We start from the raw sequence: 21,001 nt of genomic DNA on the forward strand, positions 1-21,001 counted from the left end.
TGAGAACGGATCCTGGCCAACACGTGGCAGGGGGCGCTAATTAATATGCAGGGGTACGATTGTCCTTTTATGCGTTCCCTCCTTATTCGTGTTATAAATTTCTTTCAAATTAAAACCCTAAAGATTTCTTATTAGCTGTTACCTCCTTTGCAAGCTTTCTCAGATATGTGGCGTCTAACGTGGATTCTGTTCGACAAAGTAAAATTCGATGACGTTTCTATTTTTGTTCCAGCAAATCATGCAACAGATATGGTGTTTTGTTCTTTTATGCTTGTTTCATTGTTTTTTTTTTAAATTAGTATTTCATAATGTGTTGTATTATTTCAACGGCGTTGTTCATTTATCCAATTTAATCGCGTTTTAATTGGTAGTTAAACAATTAGTAAGAACTGATAATTGGAGTTTTCAATATTAATTTTAATTGTCGTTTAGGATCTAGTATATTCTTATGTTTTTACGATCATTGGCGTTTTACATCTCTTTGATTAGTTTTGAATATTATTTAGTAGTATTTGTAAACATCAGTTATTACTATTTGTTAATTTGTGTAAAAATCAGTTTTGTTAACTATGGCGTTTTCATTATGATGTTATATTTTTGTTAATTATTTATGTTGTTAAGTGTTTTTAATTATTCATCTCATGGCGTTTTCATTGTCAAGTCGCATTAGTATTTTTGTTAATCAATAAAGTTATGGTGTGCGTATTTTGGCGTTTTCATCATGGTGTTTTCAGATTATGTGTTTATTATGTCTTGTTTATTATTCAATTAATGGCGTTTTAATCTATAATGTTATTACAAGAAGTTTTCTATCTTTAATGGCGTTTTTCTGATTTTTCTGTTCCTCACTGTGTTTTCTTAGACGAAGTTGCTTCCTCGAGTCAAAGGTTTTGCCCCAAAACTGGATTACCATTTATCATTCCTAACGTTAGTGAAGAAATAAAGCCCACAATGGACATGGTATTCACAAGCCCCGATGATTGTTATTCAATGTATGTCAAGTATGCCAAGGAGTGTGGCTTTTCAGTTAGGAAAGGGACTACAAAGACAAACTCTAAAGGTGTGTTACATATTAAGTATTACTTGTGTACGAGATCTGGGTTATATAAGGACAAGAAGGTTGATACGTTGGACCCCAATCAAAAGGAGCGATTAGTGCGATCCAACTTTTCAAAGAGGACTGATTGTGGTGCACTGTTAGGTGTAATTTTTTAGGCTCGATCATGGAAGGTGTATAAGTTTGTCAAGGAGCACAACCATGATCTTGTTAAACGTCCTGATAAACATTTTCTTCCAACTGAACGACACCTCACTCAGCTCCAGAAGCATGTTATACACAACATGTCTAAGTTGAATTTGGGTCCTCTCAAGGCGTTTAATGTTATGAAGACTTGTTTTGGCGGTTTTGAAGACGTGGGTGCAAGTAAAGTTGAATTTAAGAACTACAAGAGGAAAATTAACTTGTTTATAGGGGAATATGATGCCGATATGGTTGTGAGACATTTGAATGAAAAAAACATTCCCAACCTAATTTCTCGTATGATTACTTCACAGACGGAGACAATCGTTTGAAGGGACTTTTTTGGTGAGACGATCAAGCCAAACGTAATTACCACGTGTTTGGTGATGTGATTTCGTTTGACGCCATATATCGTTCCAACAAATAATATTTTATAATTCAACTTCTTCTGTTTTTTTTGGCGTTTGATGAGTTTACATGTAATGGCGTTTTTATGAGTTTACATGCAATAGCGATTTTATGAGTTTACATGCAATGTTGTTTTATGAGCTTACATGCAATGGCGTTTATTATTGTTTCAGTTCTCATGGCGTTTTCATATGCAGATACGCTATGGTGTTTGTACCGTTCACTGGTATAGACAATCATCACTGCAATGTTACATTTGGTGCTGCATTATTGGCGTCGGAAACTGCTGATACGTATATTTGGTTGTTGAGAGTTTTTCTAAAAGCTGTTGGTTCTCAAACAAAAGTTGTTGTCACTAACCAAGATCCAGCAATGAAGAAGGCTATTTCTGTTGTATGCCTGTATTTGTTGATACGAGGCATCGGTTATGCATGTGGCATGTTGTGCATAAACTCTCTCTGAAGGTTGGTATGCTTATTTTTACCTTTGGCATTTTAGGATACACTATGTTTAAAATACATGGTGTTATGTACCTTGTTACTGTTTTTTTAATTAAGTTTTGTCTTTGTGTAATATATATATTTTTTAAGCATGGCGTTTTCGTGTTATACATAGGTTGGTGTTAGGCTATGCAATTCCACCAATTTCAAAGAACGTATTTGTGGTGTTGTGTGGACGGATATTCTCACACCTGAAGAGTTTGAATCAGAATGGGAAGCGGCTATCGGAGAGTTCAATTTAGCAGATAATGACTGGCTATCTGATATTTTTGCACTTAGGGAATCTTGGATCTCTCCATACTATAGAATGGAAGAGATGTCGGGTCTTATGCGAACGACATCGAGGTCGGAGAGTGAGAATCATTTTTGGTCAAGTGTGCAATTCGAAAGCTACTCTTGTTGAGTTCATGACTCGTTACGAAACTGCAATAGAAGCATAGCGTCACACGCACCGGAAAAATGATCATGAATCTCGATACAAACGACCCAAGTTGAAGAGTAATTGTAAAGACCTATAAAAATGTCCCAAAATACTTCGTAAATGGAAACCCGGACCCCTAAAACACTAGCCCTTGTGAAAAATCAAGAAATTCAAAATTTGTGATCTGTCGCGGGTCGCGTATAACTTAAGGAAAGCTTACGCGGGGGGCGATAGCTTGAAAGTTCTCCGGATAAGCTTTAGGCCACGTGTCAGACACGTGGCAAACCTACACGTGACACGGTAGCCCTAGCGTAGCTAGGGTGGCCCTCGTGGGCCGCGTAGGTTATTCTTCGAGTTTACGCGGGCCGCGTAAAACTCAATTTTCAGCTATAAATTGGACGTTGCATGGCCTTTCTTCTGTGTTCGCAAAATCCTTTCAAAAACGTTCGAATCTGCTCAATTTCGTGTAGTTAGGTGTCGAAACTCTGTTACGATTACAGGGTAATAACTCGATCACTGCTATGATACAATGTCCGATCGACTGAAACCGATCCGATGAATGTTTAAGTGTTGCCCGAATTCGGGCTATACTTTGTCATTCGTCGTGAGGGTTTTGATTTCGTGAGCTTATCGTAAATATTGTATTAAGTTACTAACCTAGTTTCATATGCATTGTTACTTAACTAGGTTATCAGGCTTAATCAGTAGGCAAAACTCAGTCCAACTAAACTTGCAATGTGAGTCATTCTCTTTTTACCAAATTGTTTGCAAAACCCTAAATGTTTTCCTGTTATACTTTGCAGTGATTAAGTCTTTGCTAATCTTTAATTACTGGCAGTAAGTGGGGGTTTTGTGCACATTACTACTAATGATTTATCACTTTAGGTGGGCGAGCCTAATTAGTGATATGTCCACAGTCATAGTTCCGGTCGAGTGACAACTGAACCAGCTAATTATATGACAGGGGCAAATGTGAAAACTCTTAATGCTGTAAATTGTAACAATGTGTCGTTTTGTGCAAATTGAATGACTCGCCAGTATTTCCCCGCTGATAAAAATCTTTTTAAACATGTTTCAGGTGATTTACTGTGAACAAGGAAAAGTGTCGCGTAGCACTACCAACTTGGATAAAGTGGCTCAGTAAATAAATAAACATGTTTTTTGTAAACAGGGAATTTCCCAGTGAAATTCCTTTATTGTAAATTATGGGGTTGTCCCAAAATTTGAAATAAAATAATTGGGTATTTTGGTTTAAATGATCCTGTTAAAATTTCCACTGTCTAATTAAACACCAATACCACGGGATTTCTATCCCGCGGCTTCTGAACCGGGTAAAACCAGGACGGGGGCCGTGACAGAAAAAGGTGGTATCAGAGCCACTGATTTAAGCCAATTAAGGATTTAGAAATACTTAATTTTTCAGATTGCCATTCTGTGATTATGTGAAAATTTAATTTAATAAATAAAAATTTTAACTTGAATTTTTGTGTGTTTCTTCATGTGTGCTAACAGCATGAATGAACTGTCGGAGGCACTCTGAAAGTTTACCATGCATACGACCGATATGGATATAATAGGAAACCCATCCGGGTATCAAGCATATACTGAAGAGCCACGAGTGTTCCAGGCCCAACCTAGGAGAAACCCAAGGCTAAAAAGAGGAGAAGAATCCTGGACTGGAAACGCGAACGAAGGAAGAAGCCAGCTGCACAAAAGGTGAAAAGGTCAGAGAATCTAGAGGACAAGGGAAAAGGAAAGGAGATAGGGGAGAGTTCTGCTCAGACCCAGGAGATGCCGCCTTGGGAAGAGCTTGATAGGAAACTTGCGAATTGTGACCTCATCGGACCTGCTGACGAAAACCTTTTCAATTTCCCCGCCCAATCACAACTTCCAATAAATTTGGAACTTGCTATTCCAGACCCCAATTTCAACCCCCAACCTGTTACAGGCCAGCTGGAAGAGTGGTGGACGAGCGACTGGTATTTTCAGAACTTCATGAATAACCCTAATGTTTATTTTCCCCAGTTTGATCCTAAACCTGCACCATTCCCACCTATGAGCAGAAAACGTTGTTGAATTACGCCACTATGGCGAGGAACTGGTGGATGCGAGAAATCGGATTTGGGAAGTGCGGGAAAGGATCACATGTAAATATGACGAGAGGGAGCGTCGTTTCTGAGGAGCCAGTTGGTTGTGATTAAAGAGTTTTTGTATAATAATAATAATATCATAATATCTATAATAATAATAATAATAATAATAATAATAATAATAATAATAATAATATTTTATAATAATAACTAAAAATAAAACTTTTGTAAAATAGATAGTGTGTATTGATGCATAAATATTATATTAATATAAAGGTCACAAAGATCGACGATTTTGGCTATATGTGTTGACGTGATTATGTGTGATTGCTTTGTTGTGTTTGGTTACTATCCATTCTGTGATAGTAATATATATATATATAGGGAGAAGATCATGCGAGAACCACCTCTTATTGTGAGAACCGCGAGAACCAATGTGAACACACCAAAAATGCCTAAAAATAGCTAAAAATCACACAAATTTTTTTTTAATATTTTTTATATAAAAATCGCTACTTTTCGAAGCAAAAAAAAAATAAATTTTTTTTTTTAAAAAAAAAAAATTTTTTTTGGCCACTAAAAGTAGCGATTTGAGCATAAAAAATATTAAAAAAAATTTTTTTTTTGGATTTTTTTAGGTTTTTTGGGGGTTAAGTTTTTAGCATTTTAGCTTGGGGGGAGGGGGGGGTGGGGGGGGGGGTTTAGGTTTTTGGGGGGTGGGGGAGGAGGGTTTAGGTTTTTTTTTTTTGGGGGGGGGGGGTTAGGTTTTTTTTGGGGGTTTTAGTTTTTAGCATTTAGCTTTGGGGGGGGGGGTTAGCTTGGGGGGGGGGGGTAGGTTTTTTTTTTTTTTTTTTTGGTGGGGGGGGGGTTGGGGGGGTTTAGGTTTTTTTTTTTTTTTTGGGGGGGGGGGTGGGGGTTAGGTTTTTTTTAGCTATTTTAGATTGTGTTCACATTAGTTCTCAAGGTTCTCACAATAAGGGTGGTTCTCGCATGAGCCCCTCCCTATATATATATATATATATATATATATATATATATATATATATATATATATATATATATATATATATATATATATATATATATATATATAAATAGTTAATGATTCAGATGGAAAACGCAGAAAACTAACCGGCAAACGAAGTTAACCAATCTGAACAAAATAATGAAGACCATTTTCTTAATAGGCAAGATATAGAAAATATCGTTGCCTAGGGTATAGCCAACGCTATCCCTGCAATCGTCGCCGCTGTTAAGAATCCTGCTGAACCTTCCCAAGCCAACCATGCTCGAATCCTCTGTGATAAAAAAATTCCATAGAAATTCATACACCCGCAGGAGAAGTAATTGTGGTTACAGGAGATAAGCCACGTAAACCAATGAAGTTCATTTCCGTAATGAAAGTTGCTAGTTATGAACGAAAACAAGGAATAGTGTATATGATTTCCGTAATCATTAACACTAAAAGTAAGGAACTTAAGGAAATCCCAGTAGTGTCAGAATACCCGGATGTATTCCCAGAAGAGCTACCAAGATTACCACCTGATAGGGAAGTGGAGTTTAGAATTCATCTAATTCCTGGAACTACACCAATAGCTAAGGCACCTTATCGATTAACACCCACAGAAATGTTAGAACTAAAGAAGCAGTTAGATGAATTATTAAGCAAATGATTCATACAATCTAGTTCATCCCCTTGGGGTGCACCAGTGTTGTTTGTGAAAAAGAAGGACGGTTCAATGCGGATGTGTATCGATTATTGAGAATTGAATAAGGATACAATTAAGAATCAATACCCATTACCTAGGATTGATGATCTTTTTGATCAACTTCAGGGAGCTAGATATTTTTCTAAGATAGATTTACGCTCTGGATACCATCAGCTGAAGGTACAAGAAGAAGACATACCTAAAACTGCTTTCAGGACTAGGTATGGTCATTACGAGTTTACAGTCATGCCATTTGGACTAATAAATGCTCCTGCAACATTTATGGACACGATGAATAGGATCTGTAAACCGTATTTGGATAAATTCGTAATTGTCTTCATCGACGATATACTTATTTATTCCAAAAGCCAGGACGAGCATTGTGAGCACCTGGATGCACTTTTAACCTTTTTAAGGAAGGAAAAGCTTTACGCCAAATTTTCGAAGTGTGAATTTTGGCTACAAGAGGTGCAATTTTTAGGACACATGGGGAATCACGAAGGTATTCACGTAGATCCCTCTAAGATAGAAGCAATCACAAATTGGAAGGTCCCGCAATCAGCTACTGAAGTTAGAAGTTTTCTGGGTTTAGCTGGATATTATAGGTGCTTCATAAGAGATTTTTCTAAGATAGTTGTTCCATTAACTAAGCTAACCTGTAAAACTGTTAAGTTTGAATGGGGACCTAAGCAAGAAGAGGCCTTTAGGATCTTAAAGCAAAGATTAACAAATGCCCCAATTCTAGCCTTACCCGATGGAACCGAAGATTTTGAAGTTTACTGCGACGCTTCTAATCTAGGGTTAGGATGTGTGCTAATGCAACGCAAAAAGGTAATTGCGTATGCATCTAGGCAGTTGAAGAAACACGAGGAAAATTATACAACTCATGACTTAGAATTAGGAGCAATAATTTTTGCCCTTAAAATTTGGAGACATTATCTGTACGTAAGTAAGTTTACTGTCTATATAGATCATAAAAGTTTAAGGTACATATTTGGGCAAAAAGAATTGAACATGAGGCAAAGAAGATGGATGAAAATTCTAAGTGACTACGACTGTGATATTCAATATCATGAACGGAAGGCGAATGTAGTAGCAGAAGCCTTAAGTCGTAAGTATCATGAAAAGCAAAGTCGAGTTCGTGCTCTTAGATTAAATCTCCAATTAGATTTAATGGAACAAATGAAGAATGTTCAAGAAACAACAATCAAGGATGATGCTGAAGGAATGAAAGGACGGATAAAGGAATTAGAGCAAGGGACTGATGGAATTTGGAGATTCCATAAGAACAGGATTTAGGTACCTAGAGAAGGAAATTTAAGGGACAAGATTTTAGAGGAGGTCCATAAATCTAGGTATACAATGCACCCTGGTAATAATAAGATGTACCAAGATTTGAGAACTAACTTCTGGTTGATAGGAATGAAAAAGGACATAGCTAGATACGTTTCTAAGTGTCTAACTTGTTCGCAAGTTAAGGCAGAACACCAGAAACCTTCAGGGTTACTTCAACAATTAGAAATGCCTGTATGGAAATGGGAACTAATAACAATGGACTTTGATACTAAGTTATCCAAAACCAGGAAAAGTAACGATGCAATCTGGGTGAGTGTAGATCGATTAACCAAATCCGCTCATTTCCTGCCAATGAAGGAGACCTTTAGCATGGAAAGATTTGCAAAGTTGTACGTAGACGAGGTAGTATCCTTACATGGAGTTCCGCTCTCCATTGTGTCGGATAGGGATAGTCGCTTCACTTCACATTTCTGGACAAGTTTCCAAGAAGCAATGGGGACGCGCTTAAATTTAAGTACTGCATACCATCCCCAAACAGATGGACAAAGTGAAAGGACAATCCAAACCCTAGAAGACATGCTCAGGGAATGTTTAATAGATTTTGGTGGAAATGGCTCGAGATCGCCAGAAGATTATGCAGACAATCGACGCAAGCCGTTGGAATTTCAAGTTGGAGACAAGGTTCTCTCGAAAGTTTCTCCTTGGAAAGGGGTAGTGTAACGCCCCGCATTTCACTTCTGGAAACTCGTATTCAATTTTAACCGAATTCCGTTACGAAACATTATGATCCGACGCTTTATTTATAAAAAAACTCAATTAATTATTTAAATTACACATCTATTATAGGTCCCTTGTAGGATCGCGATCTGACCCGAACGAGTCGTTCAGAGGAGTTTTACTTCGTTTCAGGTGCGGAATAACAAGAAACAAAGGTAGAAACATCTTATACTTCACTTTAACTACTGATTGTATTGATTGAAACACAATTACAAGTAGTTTTTCACACCGGCAGCACTTCGGTATGGAATACAAAGCAATTATTACTGATTTCGCCTATGTGACCCTATATATAGGGTTGGTGATTTCGCTCCAAGGGACATGTCCATAAAAGCGAAACCCTAACATGTTCAAATAAGCAAAACCTCATGTCTCTGTCCCTATGAGCGAAATCATGACCTAAGACACATACATTCTCCTATTTTCTCGTAAAACATGCCCTAATCTATACAATTCAATGTAAGACTCGATACAAGACGAAGTCGACAGATGTAGTGCACCAACAGACTCCCCCTCAGATGTTGAAGAGTCGACTATCGAGTCACGACAATGTTGTGTCTTCACTTCTTCAGTCTTGATCAGTCTCTGGGCTTTTCTCTCTCTCTATCTTCATCAACAGACTTCTCTTTTAACCGTATCTGCTTGAAAATCTTCAGACTCCCCCTCTCGATTTGCTGGCATTTCTTGTTCTTCAGCAACATCTGGCTCAATCTCTATCCACAGCATTTAATTTCCAGAAACGAAACTTGGCTCTTCTTCAATCAAAGTCCCCAGGTATCGTAATCTGGCACTCAATCCTTAGATTCATCAGTTGTCGAAAATCTTTTTGACTTTTCTGAATGAAAGTAAATGACAACACTTGTAGAATCAACAGAATGCAGAAATGAAATATTTACAAACAATATTTTTGAGAGTTTGCGTAAGAGGATCATATCAGTTAATGAGACATGTCACGAACACTGTTAAGCTGTATTACATTTTAAGTTCTAAACAATTCACCTAGATTGTCAGTATATTTGTCCACTTAAATTTTCACACAAATTTCAAATGATCCGAGATACGATGTTAATGTTTTAAGCTCTTGAACTTATTCGTGTGTCCTACTTCTTGAATATACTCCCGTATCCAGATCCCAATATTCAGTCTTACAGGTGAGTATACCACAGTTGATATATGTTCAGGAAATAAATGCGAGGGCCGTGAGAGCTGAGGTTGATACTTCCGTATACGCAAAGAGATGACAGCTTCGACTTTTGGTGTGTCCCCTTTAGAGGAACTTTTGATTACAACAGCAGCGACTATCAATTTTATTGTTTCATCAGCTTGCTGAGGGCGAAGCTATGTTTCAAGTTTTTGCGGAAAGCATTATCCGGGGACTAGGTCAGTATTTCCATACAGCAGAAGTCCCGGGATAATACCCCAGATATCACTGAGCATAAAGACCTAGTATCTCAGAATAAGGGACCTTTCAAACAAGATTTCAGGGGTTACCTATATATCCAAGAAGTTGTTAACCCACAGAACAAGCAAGTTTGAAATTTTAGGTTTATATCTCGTCACAATTTACTAAATGTATAAAAATCTACTGACACATCCGCAGTGAGATTGTTTATTACATTTTATCTTTACAAATCTTTAGCATGCTGTGACAGTCCACTGATGTACTATCATTTCCTCTTTTTCACAGCAAAACTCATTTTTGGTTTTATCATGTTTTTGGCTTTTTCAAATTTTCTAATGTTTTTGGATTTTCTGAAAATTTTCTACTCCCCCTAAAATGCAAACACATTAAAGAAAAATTTGAAAACAACTAAGACTCTTGATCCACTTGAACACAAAACTAAAACTCTTGACCCACTTGACAAGTGACATTGAATTGCATCAATTCGCCATCCACTAGGCTTAAACAATCAGAACTCCCCCTTTCACAAACCATTTTCTCATTTAGATGTCAAAACACTTAAGTTTGTTTTAATCAAAATGATTTTTTCGGAAAATGGGTTTGTATTTATCACTTGTAAGTTTACCACTTGTTAAAATCGGGGATATGGTTCATCATTTTGTCAGTTATTATCATGTTAGTAAATCAAGTACAACTTAATGTCCCTAATTTACCGTTTTGCATTCAAGCAACCTCTGTACCACTTGTAAAGAATAACCACATGTAGGATCACAAACAATATCACTTGTAGGTATATCTGAACAATTACCCACTGTAGGAATGGTACGTCTACATTTACCAAACAGGATGTCGATTCCTGCTTTGCACTTACCAACCTGGAAGCTCCGGCGTAGTCATTCAACCTGTAAAATTTAAAATCATTCAAAATTTTTCAAACAAACTTTTCAAACACTAGAATGATGCCGATTCCTGATCCACGATATAAACTTGGGATCTCCGGCAAAGTCCTAAGACTTTAAGGAAAACAAACTTCCATCCAAGTCTTCTAAGACTTGATGGCTTTCAATTCTTGCGCAGTAGGGTTGTATGTTGCCTTTTTAGTCGCATAAAAATCTTTAACCCCCTTTGCTTTCCCATTCAGCATTTTCCCAAAAATTTTCTTTACATATCCATTAAATGTTTTCTCGACATCATACTTAGTTTTCTCGTTATAAAGTTGATTTGAGATGTCAACCTTTCCAACCTTCTGTTTAACCTCTTAAAATTTCAGTGATGAAAACTCATCATCATTCACTGAAATTTTTACCTCACCTTGTGGCTCCTCTGGCTTTGTGGAACCAGATTCATCGCCGACATTCACATCAACTTTCTTAACAACCCACACTTGGTTGTCATTCTCTTTCTTTTTATAAAAATTCTTTTTCGAACACTCACCAACCTCATATGTTGAATTTTCAAAAGTTTTAAGTCTATTGGTTGGTGGTTCAACATCAACAAGTTTCTCTTTCAATTTCTGAGAAACTCCCTGTTTTGTTTTGGCGTTTTTCTGACAGTTCCATGCAATGTGACCAACTTCATTGCATCTGTAACAGGTTCGAGTTTCCTTTGGATATGACACTTCAATTCCATTCTTCTTCTTTTCAGCAAGAAACTCCTGGTTTGACTGTCTCCAGAATGGTTTCTTCTGTTCCTCTCCTGAACTTCTACCTGACACAAATTCTGTTTTTGTTTTAGAATTTTTCGCATTTTTAAGATTTTCTGGTGGAATAAAACCAACGCCTTTCTTTTTATAGCTACGATTTTGGTTAGGTTTCTTTTGAAAACCAGAACCAGAATTGTAACCTTTTTTTCTTGTTTAGACGTTGTTGAACTCTTGAAGTGTACTTTTTAGATTTTCTAGTAAGATTTAAATCTTTTATTTCAGAAATGTTAATTTCTGTCATTTTGAAAACATTTTTGATCATGTCAAAACGAACATTTCTTATTGGAAACTCTTTGTCAGAGTATAATTTGTCCGAATCATTTAAAGTGTATGCGACTTCAAATGTTTCATCATCCAAATTTGCTTTTGATAACAAAAAATCTTTGCTATAAGACCGTTTAACCGACGACTTTTGACTGTTGACTGACGACTTTGACCCTCCAGACTCAGACTTTGACTTGGACTCCTCATCAGTATCCAACACCTGATCGACCACCTTTTTGATTAACTCAGACTCATGATCAGTGTCATACGAGGTAAACGTGATGTCAATGTTTTCTGGTAATTCATCAGTTGTGTCGGTTTTTAGCTTTATATTGACTGCTTTTGCAAGTTGCTCCTCGTTTGGTTTTCTAGGAGAATACCCTTCCCAAATTGGAGGCGGAAACTTGTTATAGCTAACAGTCGGTTTCTTACCACTATCTTTCTTTTTCTTCGACTTCTCGTCTTGAAAAGCTTCCATACTGCAACAGTTGGGTAAATTCGGTCAATGAGATAATCAGAACTAGAATAACTTTGTAATAAGCATCTAATTCTCTCATTCTCAATCTTCTCTGTCTCCAACTCTTGCTTCCATTTAGCACTCTCTTCGATGTAAAAATTGATGGCTTTCTGCTTTGTCATCATCACAACATTCATCATCGTCAGTGCCTGTTCTCTTTCTGAATTTGTCTTTTGGAGACCGGTTACTGTTTTGTTCAAGACATCATAAGATTCTTTCACGTAATTGAGGTTGAACAGCAACTGCTCCTTTTTCTTCTCATACTCAGCAATTATCTCATTCTTTGCTGCACATTCCTTGCAAGCTTCTAAACACTTCGTGCAAGGCTTAACAACTTCAACAATCTTTTCAACTTCGATTGTTTTCACCACTTCAACCACTTTCTCTTCTTTAATAATTTTTACATCCACACTTTCAACTTTTTCATTCTGAACAACATCTTCAGTTTTCATTTGTTGTTGTTCTTTAGCAGCTCGTTTCTCCTTCAATTTCTCCATGCGATCTGCAAAATAGAAATGAAAACTTTCAGGAGAAAGATGAGTTTTAGCAACATTTATATGTTTCTCTTCTTCATCATCACTTCTAATGATGATTAAGCTGTACAGATTTTTCAGAATCAGCATCTGATAAACTAGAATCTGACGGTGTTTGATCAAATACAACTTCCTTTTCTGAAGTAACATCATTCTGCGCACTCTCATCTGAACTCTGTGAACTTTCATCAGCACTTTCTGAGCTTTCATTAGATGCAACAGACTGTTCCTCCACACTTTTCACCGTCTCTCCAATAGACTTCATCCAGGTGGCAAACATGTCTGGTTCTCTGACAATCTTAGCGATGAAAGCTTTGAAATCACCCTTTTCATCAACAAACATATCCCAGCTGAAGCCTTCAGGTAATTGTTCATCATCTTGATCAACTAAACAGGCTTTGCTATCAGGAGATATGTAGTTGCTCCAGTTGAAGTCCACCAAACATGCTCTCTTAGAATCCTCAATCTTCCTACCATGAGCCGTCTGTGAATCTTGTGATTGACCAACCTGCTGATAAATGGCTTTCCGGTAGTAATCATCTTTTCCAAATGGATTCTGAGCACCACTAGCTTCCCTGTTCTTGCACTCTCGCTTGAAATGGCCTTTCTCCCTGCATCGAAACCAAGTATCTTTAGATTTATCAAAACCTAAAGTAGATACATGAGCATCAAGAAAGTCATTTCTGCCAGTAATTGTCTTGAACTTTTCAGCACACCTAAGAACACTCGCAAGGCACCATTTAATATCCATCAGTTCCATTTCTTCGGCGTCTATTTGATCGTAATCCTCCTTTGTAAGAATAGAATTTCCGATCCTCCCAGCAACAAGACCTTCATATGAGAGCAACACTGAACCGAGTAGAGCCATGTGATCTTTAGCAGTGTCTTCTGAAAAACTTTGACATTCTGGAAGATTTAGAGAGATGTTGCACTGAATCACATAACCATTTCCTGTCTTTGTGCTTTGAGACTGAAAGCTTGTATTTGACTCTTTAGGATTGACACCTGGAAATGATGAGAATCCACTGCTGCTTTTGTTAGAACTCTGATCAGCCTTTTTTGTAGAATCCCCAGCACTAAACGCAGTCTGGATTTTCGGACTTCTCTCAGCTTCAGGAATCGGAATACTACCCTTATAGTACATCTTTACGTCCTGTTGACCACTCGGACTGTTCATCCTGGCGATCTTCTGTTGTTCCAGATCCTGACTCTCGATCTTTTCAATAAATTGAGAGATAGTTAATCCATCATAAACACCAGTATTTTTTTCAGAATCATCAAATACGTTCCCCATTCTTTCTGCGGTAACGCATCGGCTAACTTGTCTACCCACTCTTCATGATCTTTTGTAATACTTAACATTGACATGGATCGCACTAAGTGGCAGTAGCGTTCGATCAGCTTCTTTGTGTCCTCTCCCGGTAAACTGCTGAACAAATCAAACTCTTTCTTTAGCAACGCCTTCTTGCTCTTTATCATGTTCTCACTACCCTCAAACTTGACATGAAGAGCATCCCAGATTGACTTTGCAGTCTTGTCGTGTTGTAGCAGAATGAAGATGTCTTCTTTGATCGCTTGTTGCAATAAACTGATCATCATCTTTTCAGCTTTATACATAACCCGTTCTTGATCAGTAAACTCAGATAACTCTTTAAGAACCTGTAAATCTGTTCAAGGCAGCACATATTTCTTGAGAATACACTCCCATGACCTGAGATGATTTTCCTGCACCCAGTTCTCGAATCTGTCTTTCCACCCGTAGTATTCTTCTATACTCATCAATTTCGGTGGCTTTTGGGTGGTTCCTGTCTCGTTTTCTAAACTCATGGCTTGAACAATGGCAGCTGGACCAGACGGTGTTGCAAACGCGTTATAGAACTCGGTATCCATGATGACTTAGCACGTTTTTCAAGATCAGTGACAAATAAGCGAAATCAGGTGTTTGTGCACTAAGAGCGAAATCTCAGAAACCTTAAAAGCAAAATCAGATGATCATATGAGCGAAACCTGATATTCCAAAAAGCGAAATCCCTCAATTTTGTGACACAAGAGCGAAATTAGGGTTTTGTAGGTTCACAAAAGCGAAATCAGGGTTCTTGATTGTTCACAAAAGCGAAATCAGGGTTCTTAATTGTTCACAAAAGCGAAATCAGGTGTTCAAATGAGCGAAATTACACAATGTCTGTATGAGCGAAATCAAGTCCGAATGTAATTTGGTCCATTTTTAGTCCGAATTTCAGTGTCAAACTTTCAGGGATTTGTCTATGTCCAATTGTCTATGATCTGTGAAATTTTGAGTGAAGTTTGACCATTAAATTTCGATCTGGTGAAGAAAGAAGGTGTAGAAGTAAGAAAACAAGACGAATTTCAGCTAATATCTACAGAACTCCTCCTCCTGAGCTCTGATACCACTTGTAGGATCGCGATCTGACCCGAACGAGTCGTTCAGAGGAGTTTTACTTTGTTTCAGGTGCGGAATAACAAGAAACAAAGGTAGAAACAAGTTATACTTCACTTTAACTACTGATTGTATTGATTGAAACACAATTACAAGTAGTTCTTCACACCGGCAGCACTTCGGTATGGAATACAAGGCAATTATTACTGATTTCGCCTATGTGACCCTATATATAGGGTTGGTGATTTCGCTCCAAGGGACATGTCCATAAAAGCGAAACCCTAACATGTTCAAATAAGCGAAACCTCATGTCTATGTCCCTATGAGCGAAATCATGACATAAGACACATACATTCTCCTATTTTCTCGTAAAACGTGCCCTAATCTATACAATTCAATGTAAGACTCGATATAAGACGAAGTCGACAGATGTAGTGCACCAACATCCCTGTTCTACTTCTACCTTATTCGCACATTGGTGGTTATCCCTTGTACACGAAAACACATTACGAACCAAATTTTGAATATACGCGTTTTATACACTTTAAAAACATACAAACACTAGATTTTGTACCCACAATACTTAGTCATAATCTCATATGTGTTATGTATCAACTATCTATTTAGATTACACAAAAAAAGGAGATACCTTCATTTACACTATACATTAAACTGTAAGGGCCATTGTGTAAATTTATTTTATAAAATCCCTTACACTATCTTCTCCTTAAAACCCTAAAGACCGCCACCCACCTGTGCACCTTCCCTCTCTCTCGCATAACAGTTCGCCGGAGACCAGGTCATGCACCGCTACGGCGGCTCTCCGACCACACAACACAGTCCCCTCTCGGTTCACCGGCAACACTCCCTTGATCTTCTCCGTAACCACTCACACCACCACTCAATTTCTTCCTGTTTATTTAACACCCACACCACCTCGATGATTGCCCGACGGCGACGACGAGAGAGAGACTAGAGACGAGAGAGAGAAGTCGGAGACGAATAGCGGCGGTGGCAGCGGCGCCGCCCTCTGCAACGAGGGAGATCAGCGGCTCCTACCAACGAGCCGACAACGGCAACGGCGATGTCTTCTCTGGTAAGCCCTAAAAAGATCTCTTCTCCTTCTGTTTGAATTCATTTTCTTTCTAGATCATCGGCTGGACTCGATACGTCTTAGGTGGTGGTCTCGATGAGGGTGATTACGGCAGAGGAGGTTGAAGACGACGGTGATGATGATGACGTTACGGGGAGGGTGGTGGCCGACGGCAGCGTTGGCTGCCGAGCCACAGCAACGGTAGTGGCGTGGGAGGTGGTTGTTATATTTTGAGTTCGAGTTTAGTCCTAGCTTGTTTTGGTTCGGGTTTGGTTCACCGCGGCACAGACTTAGATGGTTGGGTGCTCGGGTTGCGTTCAGACTCGGGTCAATTCAGTCAACTGGTTCAAGCTCGGTCCAGTGTAGGTTATGTTTCCGTTTCAAGCTAAGTCTCTGTTTAATTTCGGGTTTTAACTATGTTTGGTTCAAGTTGTTTTTAGCGGGTTTATATTTTCACATTTCGGATTATAATTGTTCGAGTTTTATTCTGTTCAGTTTGGTTCGAGTATATTTCATTTTGGTTCGAGTTTCGTTCTCAGATTTGGTCGGGCTCCTGTCGGGTCAACCGAAGTCATCGGCTCGGGTCAACGGTCATACTCGTTCGGGTCTGATTCGTTGTTCGGTAAAATTTTAAACGCCTTAAAGTTCATTTAATTATTAGTGTTGATGTTATTTAGTCGCAGAACCGACTCTATGTAACATGTAACAAAATATTCACATATACATTGTTTCGACAACTTGTAATATATAACATTGATTACTTATTGAATTTTGACAAATTTATCGACAACTTGTGTTGTCGGGATCGTCCAAAAACAAAGGAAACTCTGCCCGATTTTTCATAAAATCCGTAAAACGAAACTTGTTTAATTATAAAGCGAAACCTATCGGATTCAAGTTATTTTCGTAAAAACAAATATAAAAGTATATTTGTTTTAGATAACACTTAACTGTTTTATAAAACTAACCCTATTATTCTTAAAACGAATTATATATAATAATAGCAATAACAATAATAATAACAGTTTTACTTTTATTAATTCTTTTCCTTTAATAGACATTTATATCCATTTATTTAACTTATTTATAGCGTTGACGTTCACGTTTTCCATATTTAGGGTAATCACTCTCGTGCGTTCGGTTTTTCCTATCTTTTCCCTCGCGCGTTATTTCAAGGAATCTCCATATGCAAACACGGTGAGCATACTCGACCCCTTTTTTTACACTGTAACGCGTTTTGGGGTGCAACATATATCATTTAACAAAAATTCATATTATACGAAATCAAACGTATTCCCGATATGCTTACGTTAGTTATGCACACTAGTTTCATTTTGTACATACATGTTATTTGTTACGCTTGTGTTAGTTATACTTGCTAGTTTCAGCTTGTATTCCTATGATATTGTTATGCTTAGGCCGTTTATGCATGCTAGTTTAAAAATCATAATTTCATACTATTTGCTATGTTTAAGTCGTTTATGTAGGCTCGTTTCGACGTGAATAATAAATGCTATGTGAATTTGAGACAAACTTTTATACTTATAATTATATTCAAACTTGTATGCTCGCCAATACCTTTGTATTGATCTATGCTTTAATACATGTTGCAGGAACATCAATGACGCGTGGAATCTAATAGGATTGCCTAGAAATGCATTTAAACGTTAAATACTTGTTGTATTGTATTTTATTTCATACATGCTGTAATTAGTTCCAAAACCATTGTATTAAACTGTTGTGAAACGAAACGAAATGAAATTTTATTTCTTTTACACGTGTTGTGATTCGAAATTTGCATTATCTGATTTAAGCAATGCAAAAATGAAATTTTTAAACACTTGACACAAATAGCGTTATGAAGCCTCTTGCAATCTCGTCTTTTCGTCTCATCCCGATGTTTCCGACATCGGTTGGGGTGTGACAGGTAGTTTGATTCGGTAAGAAAGGAAAGCTAACTCCTAGATACATAGGACCATTTGCCGTTACCTAACGAATCGGACCAGTTGCCTATCAACTACAACTACCAGAAGAGCTAGCAGGAGGACATGATGTGTTTCATGTATCCAATCTCAAGAAATGTTTATCTGACGAATCCCTGGTAGTACCTTTTCAAGATATAGAGGTAAATGAAAAGTTAAAATTTGTTGAGAAACCGCTCCAAATAGAAGACAGAAAGATTAAGTTCCTCAAGCACAAAAGATTGGTGCTGGTCAAAGTCAAGTGGGATTCAAAAAGAGGATGAGATTTTGTACACGTGGGAACTGGAATGGAAAATGAAGCGAAAATATCCTTACTTGTTCCAGTAAATCTCGACGATGAGATTTTAAATAAGGTGGGGAGGATGTAAGGACCTACGAAAATGTCCCAAAATACTTCGTAAGTGGAAACCCGGACCCCTAAAACCCTAGCCCTTGTGAAAAATCAAGAAATACAAAATTTGTGATCTGTCACAGGGCGCCTAAGACTTAAGGAAAGCCTACGCGGGGCGCGACAGCTTGAAAGTTCTCCGGATAAGCTTTAGGCAACGTGTCAGACACGTGGCAAACCTAAACGTGACACGGTAGCCCTAGCCGTAGCTAGGGTGGCCCTCACGGGCCACGTAGGTCATTCTTCGAGTTTACGCTGGCCGCGTAAAACTCAATTTTCAGCTATAAATTGGACGTTGCATGGCCTTTCTTCTGTGTTCGCAAAATCCTTTCAAAAACGTTAGAATCTGCTCAATTTCGTGGAGTTAGGTATCGAAACGCTGCTACGATTACAGGGTAATAACTCGATCACTGCTATGATACAATGTCCGATCGATTTAAACCAATCCGAAGGATGTTTAAGTGCTGCCCGAATTCGCCAACGGAAATTCGCCAATTCTTGGGTTTAAACCGATCCGAATTCTTGGATTTAAACCGATCTGAAAGATGTTTAAGTGACGGCTCTGATCAACGAACAAGTTGTTGCGGCACTAGCAGCCGCACAAGCAGGAGGTCAACACGCTCAGCCACCTGTTTGCACCTTCAAGACTTTCATGGACTGTCGTCCTAGCACATTCAGTGTCACTGAAGGAGCAGTTGGACTCCTCCATTGGTTTGAAAAGCTCAAGTCCGTCTTTGAGATGTGCGAATGCCCTGTGGCTCGCAGGGTGAAGTATGCCACTGGTACTCTCGAAGGCATTGCGCTGACCTGGTCGAATGCGCAAGTTCAGATGTTAGGGTTGGCAGCTGCTAACGCCACCCCTTGGAATGATTTCAAGGAACTAATCAAGCGGGAATACTGCACACATGATGACATCCACAAGCTGGAAGTGGAATTCCTTAATCTGAAAATGACGGGGTCAGAGATTGAGGCGTATACGAAAAGGTCAAACGAGCTGGCCATCTTGTGTCCGACTATGGTGGACCCTCCTATCAGGCGCATTGAGTTGTATCTCAAAGGACTAGTACCCGAAATTCAAAGTCATGTGACATCGGCCAACCTTGCTAATATCCAGGATATTACTCGTCTTGCTCATCGCCTCACAGATCAGGCGGTGGAACAGAACAAGCTGCCCAAACGTACCGGTGCTACTAATGCTACTACTTCCGCTACTCCCAGTGACAACAAGCGGAAATGGGATGGGGATTCCAGCAAGGGTTCAGCTGAAGCTTAGTCCCAGGCACAACAACGAAAGACTGATAACTACCAGAGCCCTGGTCAGCAATTTTCTGGTAGTCAAAGGCAGGGTGGATATCGAGGAAACCTCCCAAGGTGTAATACATGCAACAGGTACCACAATGGCCAGTGCAACAAGGGTCGTTGTCAGAGGTGTCTCAAGATGGGTCATGAAGCTAAAGATTGCAGGAGCTCACGACCTGCGAATCAGAACCAACAACAACAACCACCAGCTCCGCGAAACCAGCAGCAACAACAGCAGCGAGGCAACAGGGGATGCTTTCAGGGTGGTGCTGAAGGCCACTTCAAGCGAGACTGCCCCCAGTTAAACCAGAATCAGAACAACAACAACAATAATCAGGGCAATGGGAACAACAACGGGGGAAACAATGATGACAATGGCGCTAGGGGTCGTGCATTTGTGCTGGGTCAGGGTGATGCAAGGAATGATCCTAACGTGGTGATGGGTAAGCTTTTTTTTCGACGACTTTTATGTTACTGTATTATTTAATTTGGGTGCGGATACCAGTTATATGTCTCTGAAAGTTAGTCAAATGCTCAAGCGCACACCAACACTTTTGAACACCAAACATGTCGTAGAATTAGCTAACGGTAAGAGTCTAGAGGCCACACACATAGTTCAGGGTTGTAATCTTATCCTCGCTGGTCAGACTTTCTCTATCGATCTCATTCCCATAGTTCTGGGTAGTTTCGACATCGTCATTGGTATGGATTGGTTATCTCAACAACAAGCAGAGATCCTATGCAAGGAGAAGATTGTTCGTATTCTCCGTTCTGGTAAAGAACCTCTCGAAGTCCAAGGCGACAAGAGTGGTGCTGTGGTTGGCATCATCTCCTTCCTGAAGGCCCAGAAGTGTTTACGAAAGGGCCACACTGCCATTTTGGCACTTGTTATTGACGCATCAGTGAAAGAGAAGAGATTAGAGGATATCCTAGTTGTACGCGATTTTCCTCAAGTGTTTCCTGAAGATTTACCTGGGCTACC

General features: G+C 38.7%; 1 protein-coding gene across 1 annotated transcript; it reads left to right on the top strand.

Moving 5' to 3' along the window:
- The first annotated feature begins 951 nt into the window (after positions 1-951).
- LOC110925446 (protein FAR1-RELATED SEQUENCE 5-like) lies at positions 952-2,551 on the top strand. The gene is made up of 4 exons (XM_022169400.1): positions 952-1,119; positions 1,216-1,463; positions 1,846-2,041; positions 2,264-2,551. Exons 1-4 carry the CDS (start codon positions 952-954, stop codon positions 2,549-2,551), a joined length of 900 nt encoding a protein of 299 aa, XP_022025092.1.
- Positions 2,552-21,001: the final 18,450 nt, after the last annotated feature.

Source organism: Helianthus annuus, chromosome 11, assembly GCF_002127325.2.
Source record: "Helianthus annuus cultivar XRQ/B chromosome 11, HanXRQr2.0-SUNRISE, whole genome shotgun sequence".
Taxonomy (NCBI): Eukaryota; Viridiplantae; Streptophyta; class Magnoliopsida; order Asterales; family Asteraceae; genus Helianthus; species Helianthus annuus.